The 16,090-nt window shown below is 37.0% G+C and overlaps 1 protein-coding gene and 1 long non-coding RNA gene across 3 annotated transcripts in view; both read right to left on the reverse strand.

Moving 5' to 3' along the window:
• LOC127425193 (uncharacterized) overlaps positions 1-16,090 on the reverse strand; it is a 230,117-nt gene that overhangs the window by 153,648 nt on the left and 60,379 nt on the right. The window lies entirely within an intron of this gene.
• pag1 (phosphoprotein membrane anchor with glycosphingolipid microdomains 1) overlaps positions 1-16,090 on the reverse strand; it is a 95,106-nt gene that overhangs the window by 4,875 nt on the left and 74,141 nt on the right. For both annotated transcript variants that reach the window (XM_051670867.1, XM_051670868.1), the window contains exons 4-7: positions 15,582-15,633; positions 10,279-10,375; positions 8,729-9,270; positions 420-476 (exon numbers count right to left, since the gene is read on the reverse strand). In XM_051670867.1, the coding sequence (XP_051526827.1) occupies positions 420-476; positions 8,729-9,270; positions 10,279-10,375; positions 15,582-15,633 (748 nt within the window). The remainder of the gene's footprint in view (positions 1-419; positions 477-8,728; positions 9,271-10,278; positions 10,376-15,581; positions 15,634-16,090) is intronic.

Raw genomic sequence — 16,090 nt, forward strand, 5'->3', positions numbered from 1 at the left:
TCAAAATAAATTTACTATACGTGGTAATCAGTATTATACCACAAATACTGTTGATTGATCATAACTTGTAATGAACCCGGAATATTCCTTTAAGCACTAACAAAAAGTGTTTTTTGAAGTCAATATAATTTGTTTGATTTCCATATAATTGAACATAAGCCTCTAACTAACTCCATTTTGTCTCAGGGGGCGTTTACACAGGATGTGTTCTCGCATTCCGTTTGCGCTATTTTTTAAATGGTTGGTCTATGACATATGCATCAGATGGACATCTTTTTTTAATTGTATTAAAATAATGTATTCAATTTACAGCCCAAGTAATTAGTTATTGGTAAAATCCAAAAAAAAACAAACAAAAAAACATTTTAAGTTGGTCATTTCAATGGGCTCTGAGATGATAGCATTGCACAAGGACTTACCTCGCCGTCAGGCAATGCATGATCCTGAAGCTCTTGAGTCGACAATGGGGAGTGTAACTGTAAGACAGTGATTGAAACAAGATCATTAGTTAAAATCGCTCTTTACTTAATCAATTTAAACATACAGCAGCAGAGGAAACGGCTCACATCAGCTGACACATGCTAGTGTCAAGGACTGATTGATGCGAAACAGAGCAGCTCATTCATTACTTAAGAGTTAATGATTGAAATCAAATGTACAGTTCCTCTCTTGGCAAGAGTAGTTGTATATTTACAAAGAGAATCAATAACTGAGTCATTAATTAACAAAGAAAATCCTACAGCGGATCAATAACGCACACCTTGGCTGTTGGAAAAGAATATCAATCGCTGTGCCAGTCACTTCACTGACAGAGAGATTACCATCAAGTGTGGAATTTGCTATAACCCCTTTGAGATTAATTATAAGCTGTTTTAGTGCAAAACTTTCAAGCCTCTTTTTATTAAGCCATCTCATCCCCATGAACTTAAAAGTGTGTTTTGCTTTGATATGATTGCATAAAATGTGCACGCAGGGGCTCGCCAGATGTGCTTTGATACTGGTTTAATTAGCAATTAATTTAATAGCCTTTGAGCCCCTTCGTGTAGCTCCACAAAGACGCAACTAACAAATGTTTTAATACAGCTTATCTGCTAATTCACTCTTGCCTTTGTCTCCGTCCGGCCTTCTATATTAATTAAAGGGTCTCCTCTATTGATTTTATCATATAAGAAATTAGCAATCATTGGAAGCCCTTAAAACCCTGTACTGAGCTGTATCAGACAGTGGTTTGAGATAGGGGTATTTTGAATTGTGCTTTCATTTCTATTTGTCCGTTCACTTTAGTTTTGAAAATATGAGTTTTACTTTTGGTTTAGTTTTTTGTGTTTACTAGTTTCAGTCAACATGATCACATGGGAAATCGACATGTTGCTTTCGAAAGTTCATGTACCCTAAAATCAACCCCATTCAGACGAATTACTTAAAAAAGCACCATACCCCATTAGGCATTTTTTTGTATTATTTCAAGCATGAACACATTTCCCTCTAGTTAAACCCTCTAGGATGCATTTTCAGTTTAAAATTGCATTTTTACTCCAACAGTTAGGTTTAGTGTTGGGTTAGGGGGTAGAGTTAATAAAATGTGCATTCCTGTTGACTGTATTACATTTACAGCTGAAATTAAAACTGTTTTTTGGCACCCCTCTGTGGACAGCTTTGGCAACTGGGGGCAGTAATTCAAATTGGAAAACACAGACCGATTTCAGCAGCAGAACTTTCAACCTTTTAGTATATTATTTTTTGAGAGCTGCCAAACTTAAGAGGTTAAATGAGATACAGGTACCTAGATAGGTTTAACACCCTTTAATGTATTTAACACAGTCAACACATTTACTTAATTTGACATTAAACCTGTTTTATTCTGTTCTGTGTGATTTCTAATGACTTAAATTAATTCAAGACTACAGTAATTCATGTTTGATGAAAAAGTGTTTTAACCCTTTAAGCTCGGATGGGCCCACCGGCGCTGATGAATAAATAATTGTCAAAATACTAATGACTACTACAGTCTTGACCAACACAAATTAGGTATCGTTTTAAAGCTTAGAAGCTGTACTTTACAATGCATGTAGGCATTATAACAAAACAGAACAAGTGATTTGAAATTTGCCGACAAATTAGAAGTGTTCTGCTTTGATAATTTATTTTAAAAAAAATATGCACTGCACATATTATTGTGATCGCTAAAAACATCAATCTGATCAAATAGCAATGTGTCATATGTCGTTGGAAAGCTCTCAAAGAGTAGAATACAAACAGCCTATTTGTTTTACTCACAGACAAAAATATAGCAAGCAATAGCTAAGTATATGTCTTTAACACGTTACATGTGTTAAACGTTACATGTGCTATCTGGCTAAAAACACGTTAGTTTTCCTGGATCAGATGACTTCATCGGAAATTATGTAGTACATTGTCTAGCGTAATGGAATGCTAAACCAATTGTAGTAGGATTCAGATCGCTGCAACCAGAGGTGAAAGTCATTCAAATGTGGGTTGAGAGGACTGTTCACTCTAATTGCATATGGCCACCAGGAGATGGTGCCAAGAACATGACACAGACTCAATGATGGCTCAAATGACACAAAATGGAACTGAATGAGATCTCGTTACTCATGCCTGAATGCTTTGGAGAGAGAGCATACCTTTAGTCATTGTTGTATTTGCATTAGTTCTTATGTACAATTACTATGTTTAATTTATTTTGGAGAGGCTTTTGGAAACTTGGAGATGTTTTTGAACACTAGGATAAATTATTTTTATAATGCTATAACTTTTGATTGCTTTGTTGTATCAACACAAAACTTTACTAAGTTACAATTGATATGATTGGGAAGAACCTTATTTACACCCTGAAATATATAATGTCAAATCAGAAAAATCAGAAAAAATATAATTTTTGGCTCAAGGTATTTTATTTATTTATTTATTTAGCAGTTTGAGAGTCTCAGAATTTATCATATTTTATATCATAATTTGACTTGACCCTCCTTTTTTATATAAGCCTTTAATTTTGGGTATGCCACTGAAACAAGACATTTTTAAAAACACTCTCAGAGCTTAAAGAGTTAAATGTTAAATGTAATAAAATATTGTACATCAAAAAGTGATACTGTAAATAATATGAGGTCACTTTATTTGAATCAGTTGTGGTGCCATGAAAATTCATTTTAGTTTAGTTTGAGTTTTTAAATTGTAAGCTTATAGTTAGCAAAAATAGCAAAATGTTTACATTTAGTTTTCGTTTTAAGTTTATGATTACAATAATAACACTGATTTAAGATGGCCAGAGAGGGAGACAGAAATGACAGAGAGGACAGTGTGTGTGACAGGCTGCTGACAGAAGGAAGCGGGCATGAGACAGTTGCCTGTGGTGTTGCATTCAATCGTGTCAATTAGTATTTGTTTTCACAGATATCTGCGTGCACACATGCATCCTCAAACATGGCTTCAGCACTAACAATAAAAGTCTTTCCCTTTAGCAAGAGACTTTTGTGTGTTGATGTGCTGAAATCACAGTTTATCTAAGACAGCTGCCCTCAATCGCACTAGCAGTGACATGGACACTAATGCATAATGACACACATGGTGCACTGCTCAGCCAAATAAAGCTCAAATAACCAAACAGACAATGAAAAATGTAATGATCTGCACAGTAAACTAATTATGCATTGCGTCTGATGTACAGTTGTGCTCAAAAGTTTGCATACCTTGGCAGAAATTGTGACGTTTTGGCATTGATTTTGAAAATATGACTGATCATGCAAAAAAACTGTCTTTTATTTAAGGATAGTGATCATATGAAGCCATTTATTATCACATAGTTGTTTGGCTCCTTTTTAAATCATAATGATAACAGAAATCACCCAAATGGCCCTGATCAAAAATGTACGTACCCTTGAATGTTTGGCCTTGTTACAGACACACAAGGTGACACACACTGGTTTAAATGGCAATTAAAGGTTAATTTCCCACAATTTAAATTGCAATTAGTGTCTGTGTATAAATAGTCAATGAGTTTGTTAGCTCTCACGTGGCTAACCATCTTTTTCCAGAGCAGCCTGTATTTCTCCTGAGGTTACCTGTGAGTTTTTCATTGTATCCCAAACAATTCTTCTGGCAGTTGTGACTGAAATCTTTCTTGGTCTACCTGACCTTGGCTTGGTATCAAGAGATCCCTGAATTTTCCACTTTTAATAAGTGATTGAACAGTACTGACTGGCATTTTCAAGACTTTGGATATATTTTTATATCCTTTTCCATCTTTATAAAGTTCCATTACCTTGTTACGCAGGTCTTTTGACAGTTCTTTTCTGCTCCCCATGGCTCAGTATCTAGCCTGCTCAGTGCATCCACGTGAGAGCTAACAAACTCATTGACTATTTATACACAGGCACTAATTGCAATTTTAAAAAGCCACAGGCGTGGGAAATAAACCTTTAATTGCCATTTAAACCTGTGTGTGTCACCTTGTGTTTCTGTAACAAGTCCAAACATTCAAGGGTATGTAAACTTTTGATCAGGGCCATTTGGTTGATTTCTGTTACCATTATGATTTAAAAAGAAGCCAAACAACTATGTGATAATAAATGGCTTCATATGATCACTATCCTTAAATAAAAGACAGTTTTTTTCAATGTCAAAATTTCACAATTTCTGCCAGGGTATGCAAACTTTTGAGCACAACTGTATGTATGACAGTCTCACATGTGCATGCATGTTTATACAGCTTGTGTGTGTCAATGTGGGCGTCCTGGCTTCACCTGACAGTGTGTTTTGCTCAAACACAGACTGATGTACCTGGAAACACAAACTCTATTTTATCATTCATCATGAGGGGGAGCTGTCAGATAGTGGGCAGCTGAAACACACTGATGTCTGTGCGCATATATTACAGATGAACACGTGTGGCCGATAAGATAAATCACTGCTGCCCCATTACACTTGTACATCAAAACACCACACCACCAAAAACACCACATGAAACAACGCAACACACACGAGACAAGCAGTGTGTGTGCAGAAGACAGCGGCTATTGCATTGTTTGATGTGACAGACAACTAGCTGTCCACTGCGATTCCATTCACACAGCACAGAATAACTGAACTCACTCTCAAAATTTGGTTGTGAGTCCTGAAAATTGAAAGGAGTCACTCCAGTTATAGCAGTGGTTATCCAACATTGTTTATCATACAAAAAGTAAACAAAATGTCTTTAAATCAAACATTGAATTTGAAAATTTTTATCATTTTACTATACTAACTAGGCATTAGATTTTTAGTTTCATTTTATTACTTCCATCTAGCATTGTTTATCCTGCAACCTGCAACCCATTTATGGGTCCCATCCCACCAGTTGAGAACCCCCTGAGTTATTGAATGCAGTTGTCAATCATTTATAAATGAACGGTATATAAACAGAAACTTATTTGGCATATTTAACTGATTTTGTGTGTAAGGGAGCAGAAAGACTGAGTGCAAAAAAACCCACAAAATGATAACAACAAAAGTACAGAGAGCGAATGGTGTAAGAGAGAGAGAGACTGACAGAGTGAGAGTGCAAGAGGGAGTGATGAACAAAGGAGGAGCAGGGCTACCTCGACGTTGGCGACACAGTAATGTTGCAGGTGCAGCAGAAGCCTGTTTGCTCTCTACAGATGGCTTCATTAGTATGCTACAGGCACATATATATCACCGTCAACCAGAGCACACATTTTAAAAGATTGTAATAAAACAGAAAACATCCTGTTTGTTATTGATCTCCTGTATTCTCTAAGTTTGGCTTGCAGGAACAGTAGCGCAGTCCCTTCGGTCTGCTTATAAGATGATTTCTGTTTATTCTTTGTTATATGTGTTATAGGTCGAATCACTTCTGAAGAACAGAGTGAGATAGAGAGATAGTCTCCTGCTTAAGGAAATGATTACTAAATGAGAGCAAATGATGCTGTGTGCTGTGAGCTTTTATTTTTTTTTTTAAACCCTTAGCCTCTTCAACTCTGCGGATCGCCGGTGGGACCAAAAGGGGGCACTATGTCTCAAAAAAGGTTTATGCTTAAAAAGTCTCAGAATACATACTGTAAGTCTGGCATATCCTTTAAAAAGCTTAGAATCTGAACTTTTCATAGATAACCATCACTTTTGCATTTATATTCCTGAAAATAACTAAATAAGGACTTAAAACATTTGCGTCGCAAATCTGCACCACCTAGAGGTCATGTGGTAGAAATATTAATATGAATATAAACGTTTTTCAAATAGCACTTAATCAAATCATATATCAAATGAAAGCTCTCATTCTCAGGAATATGACTGTATAGTTTTTGTTGCCCTATGGTTAATTTTGTTGCCCTAATAGCACAGTTCGAAAGATTTTCCAAAGAATCACTAAGTGAAATTTGATATTAGTAAGTACAAATACATCAAATACAAATGTCTCTTTATGCACCCTTCACTGCTGTTGTAAGCCCCAAATAGCTAAAAACTTTATACCTGCTTTACCATAGGCAGTTTTCTAAAAAATGAGCCATTTTTTACTTGTCTGTGAGCTTGCTTGTGTGAATAATCCAATGTTAAAACATAGATGTCCAGAACAAAATATGCGGACCAACACGAAAAGCATGCAAAACAAATAATTTGAAATATATGTTATCGACTATGTTATATATCATCGCAAAGGGGAGGATCTCAGCTTTCTAATGACATCTACTCCACTCCGCCCAGATATCCGATGAAACAATGGGGGTTGAACTGAACAAAAAATTAGACTGAATGTCTATGGACGAGCACATTTGTGAGGGGTAAAATGCATTAGAGCGCCACCTACATTTCAGACCGAAATTTTGTTAAGGAAGGTGATAGAGGAAAAAATATTTTTTTCAAGTTCTTGCTGCCATCTAGTGGAATAAAATATTATTATTATTTTTTGGAGGGAGATGGAGTGAACAGAACCATAATTACATGCTTAAAAATGTTATATTTAAAAATAAAGTTAATAAAATACATATATTTTTTAAGTTAAATTTATCATAAGATTGTAAACATATACAGTATTATTGATGAATAATTGGAGTTTTTTTTATTTGGGAGATTTCTGAAAAATTAGAAAAAAATTGGGCAAATAGTCCAGAGTATGTGGAAATGGTGAGCTTTTAAATTTGAGTTTGAAAAATTGCAGGCAGAAGCCTGGTATTACAATGGCACATGTCCAAATCACCATGGTATTAATTTGTATCGTGTAAACAAGTATCATGTTCAAAATAACATAAAAATACAATGGTTCTTTTTAGTGCTTTTTTTGGTAGTGTTTTCTCAACATGGATATATTATAAGCAGGACGAGAAAGACCACTCCAATGAACAGGAGAAATAATATAGGCTGTAGGAATGGAAGTCGCACTATTCAGTTACAAGCAATTACAAAGGGCAGCATAAAAGTAATCCATAAAACTCCAGTGGTTAAATATTGTGGCAAGCAGGGCGGGGTCGAGCGGCGTCTGGGTAGAGCGAGGCCGGGAAGATAAGTGGTGAATGAGTTCCACCTGTGTGCCACACCGGTCTCGCGTTCCAGTGAGGGGCGGTGGGAGTATGTAAGGAGAGAAGACAGTGGCAGACAGGGAAAGAGAGAGAAGCATGGACCTGTGTGTGTGTAACGTGACTGCGGGGAAGCAGTGCATTTGGTTTTGTCTTTTAAGTTGAATAATAAATGTTTACGTGTTTGTCAAGCCGGTCCCAGCTTCCTCCTTTCCCATCCTTGAATCGTTACAAATATATATCCTCAGAAGCAGTATGATAGGCGAGGGTGAGAAACAGATAAATATTAGTCTTTTTCCACTATAAATTGTCCTCCCTGCCCAGTAGGTGGCGATGTGCATGAAAAATCTGAATTGCCAAAAACAAAAGAAGAAAAATTTGAAAGTGGAGATTTATAGTAAAGAAGGACTTAAATAATGATCTGTTTTTTCACCCACACTTATCATATCACTTCTGAAGACATGGATTGAACCACTGGAGTCTTATGGATTACTTTTATGCTGCTTTTATATGCTTTTTGGAGCTTAAAAGTTTTGGTCACCATTCACTTGAATTGTATGTACCTACTGAGCTGAAATATTGTTCGAAAAATCTTTGTGTTCACCAGAAGAAAGTAAGTCATACACATCTGGGATGGCATGAAAGTGAGTAAATGATGAGAGAATTTTCATTTTTGGGTGAACTATCCCTTTAAAGGTACTTTGCTCAACAGGACAAATGACTTGAAGTTTAGTCATGAAACTCTACATGGTGAAAGCTGATAGGTTCTTTGAACTTGTTATCTGTTAGCCAATCAACTCTCTCTTTGACTAGCATTTAAATTGCTTAGTTTTGCCGTTTTCACTGCAACATGTTGCGAGAGTTTTTTCTGAAACCCTCCTCCCCAGCTGCATCTGTCTAGATCTGCTACATGGTCCTCTATGCTCGATGCAGCATGTCTTCTATGTAACTGTGCAGCAGCAGCATGTCCACACATTAACATAGTATGTCTGTGTATGTGCTAGCAGTAGCAAGTCTTTGTACATGCTCTGCAGCAGCAGCAGCAGCGTAGCAGATCTATTCCACCAAGAACAAATCCTATCACTATGTCATACCCACATTAACATGCTAAATCATTCCAAGAGTTGTCATGACTGAACTATGGTAGGTACCTAATAGAAACGGAGGCATCTAGTGAAAAAACTGTTTGGTAGCCCCACCTGTCCATTTGTAAGCTCATTAATCTGTTGGTTGTCATTCTCATCAAGCACTTTGTCTGGTATGGGAGGTGGTTTTTCATCCTCTGGCTCCACAATGGCATCCACAATGGCAGCTGAGCGCCTGGCCTCCATGTCGGTGCTATAGCGGCTTTTTTTGCTGAGGTTGATAGAGGCGTACTCCACACCATTGGGCAGGACAGTGCGATCTGGCGTAGCAGGACTGGGGTGACCATTAAGAAGAGGTGCAGGCGGTTCCTCAGGGCTCAGCGTACCATTGGGGAGACCATTGTCCTTCAGCTCTTTCACCGTCTCGTACAGTGAGTCCTCAACACTGACGTCCCGGGAGGCACTGTCCTTCACCACCTCATACGTGCTGTCCCCTAAGGCAGCCTGAGCATCAACCACGGTGGCTTTGAGGACATCGGTGGGTGGAATGCTGGGTAACTCACGGTCCTGGTGACACTTTGAGGATCTGATTTCTGATTGGCTGGACAGCATGTCCTCTGAAGGCTGGGGACTGGTGTCCATTGTGTCCGTGAGTACTGTGGACAGCGTGAAAGGAAACAGTGTGCATTATTCATTAATCGTGCATATGCACGCATTTGTGCTTAAAACCTATATAAGGCATTGTTTAGACCAGATGTGTTTGAATGCAAGAAAACAGCAAGACCTGGCACAATGGTCAAAGATGTCCATCTGGCACATGTTTACATAGAAAAACAATGGAAAGTGTGCAGATGGCCACAAAAACGTGCTCAGTGTTAAGAATGCATTTGCGGGGGCCTGGGTAGCTCAGCGAGTAAATACGCTGACTACCACCCCTGGAGTTGCGAGTTCGAATCCAGGGCGTGCTGAGTGACTCCAGCCAGGTCTCCTAAACAACCAAATTGGCCTGGTTGCTAGGGAGGGTAGAGTCACATGGGTTAACCACCTTGTGGTCGCTATAATGTGGTTCGCTCTCAGTGGGGCGTGTGGTGAGTTGTGCGTGGATGCCGCGGAGAATAGTGTGAAGCCTCCACACACACTATGTCTCCGCGGTAATGCGCTCAACAAGCCACGTGATAAGATGCGCGGAGTGACGGTCTCAGATGCTGAGGCAACTGAGATTCGTCCTCCGCCACCCAGATTGAGGGGAGTCACTATGCCACCATGAGGACTTAGAGCGCATTGGGAATTGGGCATTCCAAATTGGAAAAAAAAGAGAGAGAAAAAAAAGAATGCATTCGCAGAGAGTGACCAATGGCGGTACAACAGAAGTTGTGCGGAACGCCCTTATATGGAGATTGTTTGGGAGTGTTTATGCAAATGCAAATGTATTACTAACTGCGGGCAGCGCCTCATTTAGAATAATCCAGATTCAACAACACCAGAATGAGGGTGAAAAAAAATTTGTGTTCACACCTGCTATAAATCTGGTGGAAATATTGTGTAAGAACCTTTTCTGTGTACATGAGTGCACAACTTGTAAGCAATTATTAGTGAATGAGACACGTTTGAATAACTTTCATAGTAAGTTACAATACAAGACAGACATTTTGGAGATCTATTACCTGTACCACTTGTAAGAGGCCCATTATGGGAGCTGCTGATGGCCAGGTCAGTACCATGACTCTCTGCCGACTGGCTACATGTTTCCTTTTCTGATACCTGCAGAGACACGTTATAATGTTATCCACACTGTCACCTAAATTGAGTGATGCAATCACCTTTCATCTTGCATGCTGTAAGGAGAACAGAGACAAAGACACTTGGATCAAGCTCTTTGTTTGTCTCTATATGTTGGCTCTATGCGACCACCTAGTGGCAGCCTTTTGAATAAGCCTGTTGCCAGGGTGATGAAGTCCTTCAGATACAGGAGGTTAAAGCTGAGAGCCACTCACATTGTCAAGGCAAGACAAAGACCCTATTTAACCTGTCAGACTGTGACAGACACTGCCATTTAAGTGAACTCCTTGATACATTCATATGCGAGATGTGCATTATCTTGCAAAAGGTTAACCACCAGATATCTGTCAAAACGACAAGTTTTTATATGCTTAGAGGTTTGATAAACATAAGTCATATGTTGTGAACAGAGAGATGATGTCAGACCTTTGCCTAAGCATTTAGCAATCGTGAGAACTATTAGATATGTTAGCTAAACAATTATCTGTCATAAAATTTAGTCTAGCATGAAATGTAGCTAATTTTAAACAAACTGCATCAACTATTTAAACTATATTTGATTACTATCTCATTTTAAATACAAAACTGTGAAAAACAAAGTAATCGTACTAATATCTTTCTTTAATTAATGATAAATAAATTAACTTAAGTTAATTTGTAAGTTAAATAACTACAAATGACCGTTTGGTCTCAAACTAGCTAAGCCTTACTGAGTGAGACAGTTTATTTAAGGTTATTTATTTAATTATTTAATAATAATAATAATAATAATAATAATTGTAATACATTTAATTTATTTAAAACAATTATTAATTATAAATTAATTAAAATATAGTTATTCAATTAAAATTATATAATTAATTATACAAGTCCCAAATGTTGGTAACAGGGTTGCAAAAATTGTAATACATAATATAATATAATATAATATAATTAGGACTGTCGAATTAAGTATGCTTACACATGCAAGGAATTTGTCTTGGTGACAGGAGCTTCCAGTGCACAAACAACACAGCAACAAGACAGACATAATAATAAAATAGAATAAAAATAAAATGCGAATAGAAAATACAAGTATATATAGAAATACACACACAAAAAAATAAATAAATAAATAAATAAATAATAATAATAATAATAATAAATAAATAAATATATATATATATCAGAATCAGCTTTATTGCCAAGTATGCTTACACATGCAAGGAATTTGTCTTGGTGACAGGAGCTTCCAGTGCACAAACAACACAGCAACAAGACAGACATAATAATAAAATAGAATAAAAATAAAATGCGAATAGAAAATACAAGTATATATAGAAATACACACACAAAAAAATAAATAAATAAATAAATAAATAATAATAATAATAATAATAAATAAATAAATATATATATATCAGAATCAGCTTTATTGCCAAGTATGCTTACACATGCAAGGAATTTGTCTTGGTGACAGGAGCTTCCAGTGCACAAACAACACAGCAACAAGACAGACATAATAATAAAATAGAATAAAAATAAAATGCGAATAGAAAATACAAGTATATATAGAAATACACACACAAATAAATAAATAAATAAATAAATAAATAAATAATAATAAATAAATAAATAAATATATATATATATATATAGATATATATCAGAATCAGCTTTATTGCCAAGTATGCTTACACATACAAGGAATTTGTCTTGGTGACAGGAGCTTCCAGTGTACAACAATACAAAAACAGCAGCAAGACATAGATAATAATAAAAAATAGAAAATAGTTATACACATACATACATACACACATACACATAGGTAGTGCAAATCTAATACAATCTGTTATGTACAGTGCAAATACAAATCTGTTATGTACAGGAATGAAGAGGTTGGATGTTTTGGATAAATATAAAAAAAGACTAAACTGTGTATTGCACATAGTTATTGCTCAATGGGGCAAATTAACTGTTCATGAGATGGATAGCCTGAGGGCAAAAACTGTTCCTGTGCCTGACGGTTCTGGTGCTCAGAGCTCTGAAGTGTCGGCCAGAAGGCAATAGTTCAAAAAGGTAATGGGCAGGGTGAGTGGGGTCCAGAGTGATTTTTCCAGCCTTTTTCCTCACTCTGGAAGTGTATAGTTCTTGAAGGGGGGGCAGGGGGCAACCAATAATCCTCTCAGCAGTCCGAACTCTCCTTTGTAGTCTTCTGATGTCTGATTTCGTAGCTGAAGTGCAGAGGACAGAATCAATGACTGCTGAGTAGAACTGTATTAGCAGCGTCTGTGGCAGGTTGAACTTCCTCAGCTGGTGAAGGAAGTACAACCTCTGTTGGGCCTTTTTCACAGTGGAGTCAATGTGGATCTCCCACTTCAGGTCCTGTGAGGTGGCAGTGCCCAGGAACCTGAATGACTCCACTGCTGCCACAGTGCTGTTTATAATGGTGAGGGGGATCAGTGTTGGGGTGTTCCTCCTAAAGTCCACAATCATCTCCACAGTTTTGAGCGTGTTCAGCTCAAGATTGTTTTGACTGGGGGGCACCAGTGCTGATTGTACAGGTGCTGGAAGTGAGTTTCCCCTGTCTCACAAGCTGCTGCCTGTCTGTCAGAAAGCTGGTAATCCACTGACAGATAGACATGGGAACAGAGAGTTGGTGTAATTTATTCTGGAGTATAGCTGGGATGATGGTGTTGAAAGCCGAACTGAAGTCCACAAAAAGGATCCTTGCATATGTCCCTGGTCTGTCCAGATGTTGCAGGATATGATGCAATCCCATGTTGACTGCATCATCCACAGACCTGTTTGCTCGACAAGCAAATTGAAGGGGATCTAGAAAGGGTCCAGTGATGTTCTTCAGGTGGGCCAACACCAGTCTCTCAAATGATTTCATGACCACAGACGTCAGGGCGACAGGTCTGTAGTCATTAAGTCCTGTGATTTTTGGTTTCTTTGGGACAGGAATAATGATTGAGCATTTGAAGCAGCATGGGACTTCACACTGCTCTAGTGATCTATTGAAAGTGCCCCTGAGACTATTAATAATTTATTTTGGGAGAGTCCTAAGCTACAAGTATTTTGGAGAGCGTTAGAAAACTATTTCCAAAAAGAAGCATGTATTGTTGTTAATTTTGAAGAAAGTGATGTGATGTTAAAACGTTTCTCAATTGATAAAGATAAAAATCTAGTATTTATATGTTATTTAATTATTATTATGGCACGTTATTATATAAATAAAGTCAAATGGGCTGAAAAAATACCTGTTTTTGAACAATTTTAAATTGATATTAAAACATATTTAGAAACTATTTCTAAAATTAAAAATCTGAAAGCAATACGAAATATGCAATTATATACTATGTACAAACTCTTTTTTTATATATATTCATTTTGTTGCCTTTTTCATGTAATATCTAATATAAACCCCTGACATGATACGTACTCTTGTTGTACAATTTGCATTGTTCTAATAAAAAAAATAAATAAAAACACCAGATGAGGACGTGTTCTTGCATTCAAAACACAGCTTTATGGAACACAAATCATTTAAAAAAGATTAAAACTACATTTAACTTGACACAGCCACCTAAAAACGGTTTATGACGCGACGCAACCAAAGACAGAGGTGTACATTCACGGGTCCTTAGACAAGCCCTCATAATAAATATAATATCTCGGACTGACTGACGAATTCATTTGCAAAATGGATTGCTGTGAACTGTAGGCCAATGACTGGCTCAAGTTAAATTATTTGGAAATAAACAATATATTGGATTCTTACGCCAGTTTTTGTATTGTCTTATCAATGCTTAACTCTGCCACAATAATGTAATGCATTGAAATGATCCGAATTATTATTTGTTTATAACAGATATATTTTATTTATAAATATTTAAATATAACTATATAATTATTTAATCATTACTGAATTATACATAACATACATAATATAATATAATATTACATAATATAATATTTTGTTTGACTTCCTGAGCTTGACGATCATCATTTTCTGAAGGTTAAGCACCTCCTTTCACTGACAACTTGTTGAAAAAGAAAAATACATTAAAAAAAATTTTTTAAGAGTTTCGGGCTCTATTTTGTAACCTATTCTTGAAAAGTCCCTTACCGACATATGCATAACCAATGCCCGTCATTCTTCTCATTTGCATAACATTTTACAGCTTACAGCTTATTATCACAGTGCACACCATGCAAATTTAGCGTGCATAGCATAGCATAAAGATGTGGTAAACATATCGGTAAACATAAACCTGATGAACATAAACTCAACATCTGTCTATGATGTGCACTCATGATCCATGCATTCACTGTATGTGCTCCAAAAGCCACAGTAGTCAGTCAACAAACCATAAACGCAAGCTGGCAGCTTCCCCTCCTCTCATGTAATGCCAGTTAGTTACATTCCCACGGGTCCTGTCTATACAGCTATTTATGTATGTGGGTGAGTGTGTCAATTATGCCTTCAGTAGGTCACACTAATCTCTTGATTCCTAAACATCTCGTAAACTCTTGAACTCTTTCCTCAGATGATCATTTTCATAGAAGACACCTACACAGAGTGCAGCTTCGGCAGACGCAGAGAGAGAAAGGCGACTCATGCATGAAGTTTCTCATCTCCCTGAGGCCAAAGAAAAATGTTAATTTGTCCGCTTCATGCTTTCCTCCCACAAACCCCAGGCATCACAATGACCGTCCATTCTCCTCTCCTCTTCCCAGACTTCATCAGGCCCTTAAGCACAGCAGTCACACAATCTCATGACAACAAAACCTCAGCTTTCTACAACACTAATGCCAAAAACACTCTGAGGGCACTTTCAGACCAGGGCTTTTGGTGTGGTCCCGAGTCTAATTGATGTCAAAGTTTGGTTTGTTTAGTTGTTGTGAAAGTGGTTTTCCAAACCTAGGTCCGCAGAAACTAATTGCACCAAATCTTGGAAAAGATAGTCTGGGTTAATGTGAACTCTAGAATGGTTCATAATTGGGATTAAAGTAATATGTTTCTAACTCGCAGAAGTAAACCAAGCTGGTTTGGACCAAGCTATTGAAGTGTGAATCTTTGGACTCTTGTGTAATTGAAAATGCCTTCTGAAAGTATAAAAAGAGGACTAGTTCACAGGGACTCTGTAGGGTTCTGTAAAAATCCCTTAGATGAAAAGCATCATGGTAACACATGCTTACATACCCCATTCATCAGGTTTTCATGGTCTCCTGGGTGCCCGCTCCCTTTTTTCTGCCTGTCGAGACAGAGGGAAAGAATTACTGAGAAATTTTGATTAAGTCTGTTGCTTTGGCTGTGAATCTATGGCCTGTAATCTTGTCTTTGTACATCAACATAAAACAACTAATTCCAAGACACATATTAAGCCTTAGGCTAGATAACAGTTTTTTTGTTTTTTTTTTGTAATCACCCTTAACATAGTATTGAATCAAGGATTAGGTTTTGTCTGCAACAAAGAAAGCAACATTTGGAGTTTACTGTGGGTTACATTAGTTGAATTCATAAGAGAACTTAATAAGAATCTTGTATTAAAGGAATAGTTCACCCAAAAAATGAATATTCTCTCATCATTTACTCATCCTCATGCCATCCCATATGTGTATGACTTTCTTTCTTCTGCAGAACACAAACAAAAAATTGTAAAAGAATATTTCAGCTCTGTAGGTCCATACAATATAAGTGAATGGTGGGCA

Source organism: Myxocyprinus asiaticus, chromosome 34 (assembly GCF_019703515.2).
Source record: "Myxocyprinus asiaticus isolate MX2 ecotype Aquarium Trade chromosome 34, UBuf_Myxa_2, whole genome shotgun sequence".
NCBI lineage: Eukaryota > Metazoa > Chordata > Actinopteri > Cypriniformes > Catostomidae > Myxocyprinus > Myxocyprinus asiaticus.